The sequence below is a fragment of the Wolffia australiana genome, chromosome 13 (genome assembly GCF_029677425.1).
Source record: "Wolffia australiana isolate 7733 chromosome 13, ASM2967742v1".
Taxonomy (NCBI): Eukaryota; Viridiplantae; Streptophyta; class Magnoliopsida; order Alismatales; family Araceae; genus Wolffia; species Wolffia australiana.
In genome coordinates this window covers 8,940,696-8,945,165 of record NC_135847.1, presented here as the reverse complement: position 1 = coordinate 8,945,165, position 4,470 = coordinate 8,940,696, and the positions used below count along the sequence as shown (strand labels likewise).

The following is a 4,470-nucleotide window of genomic DNA, read 5'->3' as shown; positions in this document are numbered from 1 at the left end:
TCACAGAAGTTAAAAAAACAAAGAAACCCAGAGAATCCTAGAATCAAAAAAAAAAAGAACAGTAGTTTAAGGCCCAATATCACACATAATAGTGGTTCATGATAAATACAAACCAAACAAAAGGGTCAAAATAGTGTATATTTTTATTGTTGTAGGACTTTGATAACGAGGAGCCTTGCATCTATGTATAAATATGGCACAAAATATCTAAAAATGTTCTAATTTATCCGAGAACACTCTTCTGTCACATAAGTTAAAAAAACCAAGAAACCCAGAGAATCCTATAACCCAAAAAAAAAGTAGTTCAAGGTCAAAATCCAAACAAATGTGTCAAAATAAAAACCAGACAAAAGCATCAATATAGTGTTTGTTATTATTGCGATATGATTTGGCACAAAATCCATAAATATATCATAAATGTTCTAATTTAGCAGATAACACTCTTCTGCCATACAAGTTTAAAAAACCCAGAAACCCCTGAGAACCCGTTAACCCAAAAATAAAAAAAAACACAGTATTTTTAGGACCAAAATCCTACACAATAGAAACCAAACAAAAGTGTCAAAACAGCGGTACTCGATAAAGAAGATCCTCGCACAAAATCCCGGAATCCAAGAAAGAAACCTCAAGTCTCCCGACCCTCTTCTTCCACCATGCAATCCCCTCCGCTTCCCGGGGCCGCGATTCCCCCCCACAAGCCGACCCACCGCCGCGGGCCGGCGCCCTGCCGCTGCGCGCCGCTGGTCGGCGCGCTGGCCGCGGCCGCGCGCGCCGACGCCGCCTGCTTCCACTTTCCCGGCCACCGCCGCGGCGAGGCGGCCCCCCCCTCTCTCTCCTCCCTCCTCGGCCCCTCCGTCTTCTCCCACGACCTCCCCGAACTCACCGAGCTCGACGACCTCTTCTCCCCCGCCGGCCCCCTCCTCCGCGCGCAACACCTCGCCGCGGCCCTCTTCGGCGCGGAAGACACCTTCTTCCTCGTCGGCGGCTCCACCAGCGGAGTCCAAGCCGCGGTCATGGCGACCTGCTCCCCAGGCGAGACCCTCATCCTCCCCCGCCACGCCCACCTCTCCGCCTTCTCCGCCATGGTCCTCTCCGGCGCGCTCCCCCGCTACCTCCCCCCCAGCCACGACCCATCCTGGTCCGTCCCCCTCGGCGCCACCGCGGACCACGTCGCGGCCGCCCTCCGCGCCGCCGCGACCGCCGGCGAGCGCGTCTCCGCCGTGCTCCTCACCTCCCCCACCTACCACGGCCTCTGCAGCGACGTCCGCGCCGCGGCCGAGCTCTGCCACGCCGCCCGAGTCCCCCTCCTCGTCGACGAGGCCCACGGCGCGCACTTCCGCTTCCACGAGCGCTTCCCCCGCGCCGCTATGGACCAGGGCGCGGACCTCGCGGTCCAGTCCACGCACAAGGTCCTCACCTCCCTCACCCAGTCCTCCATGCTCCACGCCCGGACCCGGCTCGTGGACCGCGACCGGCTCCGGCGCTGCCTCCAGGCCCTGCAGAGCTCGAGCCCGAGCTTCCTCCTCCTCGCCTCCCTCGACGCGGCCCGGGCCCAGCTCCGGCCCGGCGTCTTCGACGAAGCAGTCCGCCTCGCGGACCACGCTAAGGCCCGGATCGCGGGCATCCCCGGGGTGGACTTGCTCGACGGGCTCGGGGAGATGGACCCGCTCCGGGTCACGGTCGGGGTCTGGCGGCTCGGGATGACCGGCTACGAGGCCGACGAGGAGCTAGAGCGGGCCCACGGGGTGCGGTCCGAGCTCGCCGGGGCGCGGTCCGTGACGTTTGCGGTGAACCTGGGGACGCGCCGGGGGGACGTGGAGCGGCTCGTGGAGGGGCTGCGGTGGGTGGCGGGGGCGCGCCGGGGGTGCGGGGGAGGGTCCGAGATGGGCTCGGGGATGGCGGTCGGGAGGGCGGCCTTGTCGCCGAGGGAGGCGTTCTTTGCGAGGAAGAAGACGGTGGGGGTAAGGGAGAGCCGAGGGAGGGTGTGTGGGGAGATGGTGTGCACGTACCCGCCTGGGATTCCTGTGCTGGTTCCTGGGGAGGAGATAACGGTGGAGGCGGTGGAGTTTCTGCTCATGGCCAAGGAGAAGGGCGCGGCTATTAGCGGCGCCGCCGACCGCACACTCTCTACTATCGTCGTCTGTGACTGCTGACTGTTGATTATCCAGTCAAGGGTCTTATTTCTTCTTCTCTTTGATGTCTTCTCTTTGATGTTTGAAGGCAGGAATAAGTGTTGTGTTTAATTTTTACTGGGCAGGATGTTTTTTACTCCCAGTCAGGGTTGTCCGATCTGCTGTTTTTTATCAAAGACCTTAACTTTACCTTTAACTTGGACTGGTTTCCGGTCGGGTCTAGTCTGGTTTGTGCATGCTCTTGGTCTGGTGAGGTTGACTAGTTAACAGAGACTACAGTGGAGGTGGACATCCTCTCCACTATCGTCGTATGTGACTGCTGATAGTCTAGTCAAGGGTCTTATTTCCTCTTTTCTGGCAGGATGTTTTTTAGTCCTAATCAAGATTGTTTGATCTGGTATTTTTTGCAAAGGCCTAAACTATACCATTAATTGTGACCGGTTTCTATTAGGGTCTAGTCTGGTTTGTGCCTACTCTTGGTCCGGTGAGGTTGACTAGTTAACGGAGATAACAGTGGAGGCGGTGGAGTTTTTACGCAGGGCCATGGAGAAGCGCGCCGCTATTAGTGGCGCTGCCGACCACAATCTCTCCACCATCGTCGTATGTGACTGCTGATTGTCCAGTCAAGGGTCTTATTTCCTATTTTCTTTGATGTTTCAAGCCAGGATTCAACGTTCTTTTCCTCAACAACTGTTATCACTAATTTTTCATGAACAGGATGTTGTTTAGTTCCAGTTAGGGTTTTCTAATCTGGTTATTTTTAGCAAGCACCATAACTTTACATTTTATTTGGATCGGTCTCTGTCGGGTCTAGTCTAGTTAGTGCCTACTTTTGGTCTGGTGAGGTTGACTAGTTGTTATTAAAGTGAAAGTATAAAAATGCTGAGAAAAACCGTTCATGAACTTGGAGTCCCAATTAGGGTTGTCTCATCCGGTGTTTTTTAGAAAAGACATAAACTTTACCTTTAATTTGGCCTGGTTTCTGTCAGGTCTACTCTGGTTTGTGCCTGTTCTTGGTACGGGGAGCTTGACTAGTTGATATCAAAGTTAAAGTATACAAATTGGAGGAAAAAAAAACTGTCATGGACTTGGACTTTGACAAAAAATGCATTACCAAAATCTTTTAATGGTACACTGGAAAATAAAAGTTCATTGCTCACGTTGTCTACATTGGTTAACTTGCGAGCACAACGGGGGGAATGGGGCAGGGAGCTGGCAGCTTGGAGGAGGGAGTAGTGATCAGTCGTCTTTATTTTATAGGTTAATAGTTATATCACTTGAGATCTTGGAGATGAAAATTTTAGGATACAGATGTTTTGAAAAAATATTGACTTTTGCATTAAATACTTTTATAAGAAAACTCAAATGAAAAGCCATATATATATATTTATATCCACACTGATGTATATTTCCCATGACATTTGTTAATTAAATATAAACCAAGTGATATACATCAGCTTCTACATTATTAAACAGTGAAATAAAAATATGCATAGTTTTTATAAAGTAATGCTTGGAATTTCATTACATTGAGCATATGTACAACTATTGACCATAAAGGGCCATTAGAATGACCTAGTTGATCTAGTGAACAAACCTCTACCTGAACTGTATTATGGGTGACCTTGATCCCCTTCTCTTGCAGCTGTTTGATCGAAGCAACCTGTTTACCCTGGCATGAGGACTTGACGAGCCAGGATAGGAGCTCTAGTTCTCATTATTATGAGGAATTAACCACTCGACGCTGCACCTGTATGTGGAGCTTGCTACTCATGGATATTATGTGGCTGTCAAGCCAAATGACACGAAAATGTTTTATTTAAGTAAATTAAATAAAATATTATGTTCAATATTATTGCATTGTGATGTTAATTATGAAGTCCATAAATGTGTGCAATGACCTAGTGAGTTTTGATGAGACCAAAATACAATGATCACTAGTTGTTCAATAAGTATTCTAAATATTCCTATTTGATGCATAGTTTAGATGGACATTGAATTTTCTGGATAGAATAGCACTATCAAACCCTACCTATATGATAAGTATAGTTGATCATGTGGCTATAAGTGTGGCGAGAGTAAGGACATATAATGGGTGTTCCTTTGCCAAAGAGTTCATTGAACGGATACGAAGAATCCCTGAATTGTGTTCAACCTAAATGTCAATTAGCTTTATTAATGCCACCGATTTATAAGTGATCCATTGACCTGAAACACCAAGGACATCTCATAAATGGAAGACTACATTTTGACTATGCCTAAAGAGTCTCTACTCACGAGGTCCAAACAAGTAATTTGTCGAATGTAGTAAGAAACTAACGGAGATGACTGAACGGTC

At 49.3% G+C, this 4,470-nt stretch overlaps 1 protein-coding gene across 1 annotated transcript; it reads left to right on the top strand.

The window, feature by feature from the left end:
• The first annotated feature begins 554 nt into the window (after nt 1-554).
• On the top strand, nt 555-2,326 carry LOC144711476 (uncharacterized). Its single transcript, XM_078585491.1, has one exon. The coding sequence runs from the start codon at nt 654-656 to the stop codon at nt 2,151-2,153; it is 1,500 nt and encodes a 499-aa protein (XP_078441617.1). The 5' UTR covers nt 555-653; the 3' UTR covers nt 2,154-2,326.
• The last annotated feature ends 2,144 nt before the right edge of the window (nt 2,327-4,470 follow it).

What these genes read in the sequence shown, in the direction of transcription:
- LOC144711476 (XM_078585491.1), top strand. Translation starts at nt 654, where the DNA reads ATGCAATCCCCTCCGCTTCCCGGGGCCGCGATTCCCCCCCACAAGCCG.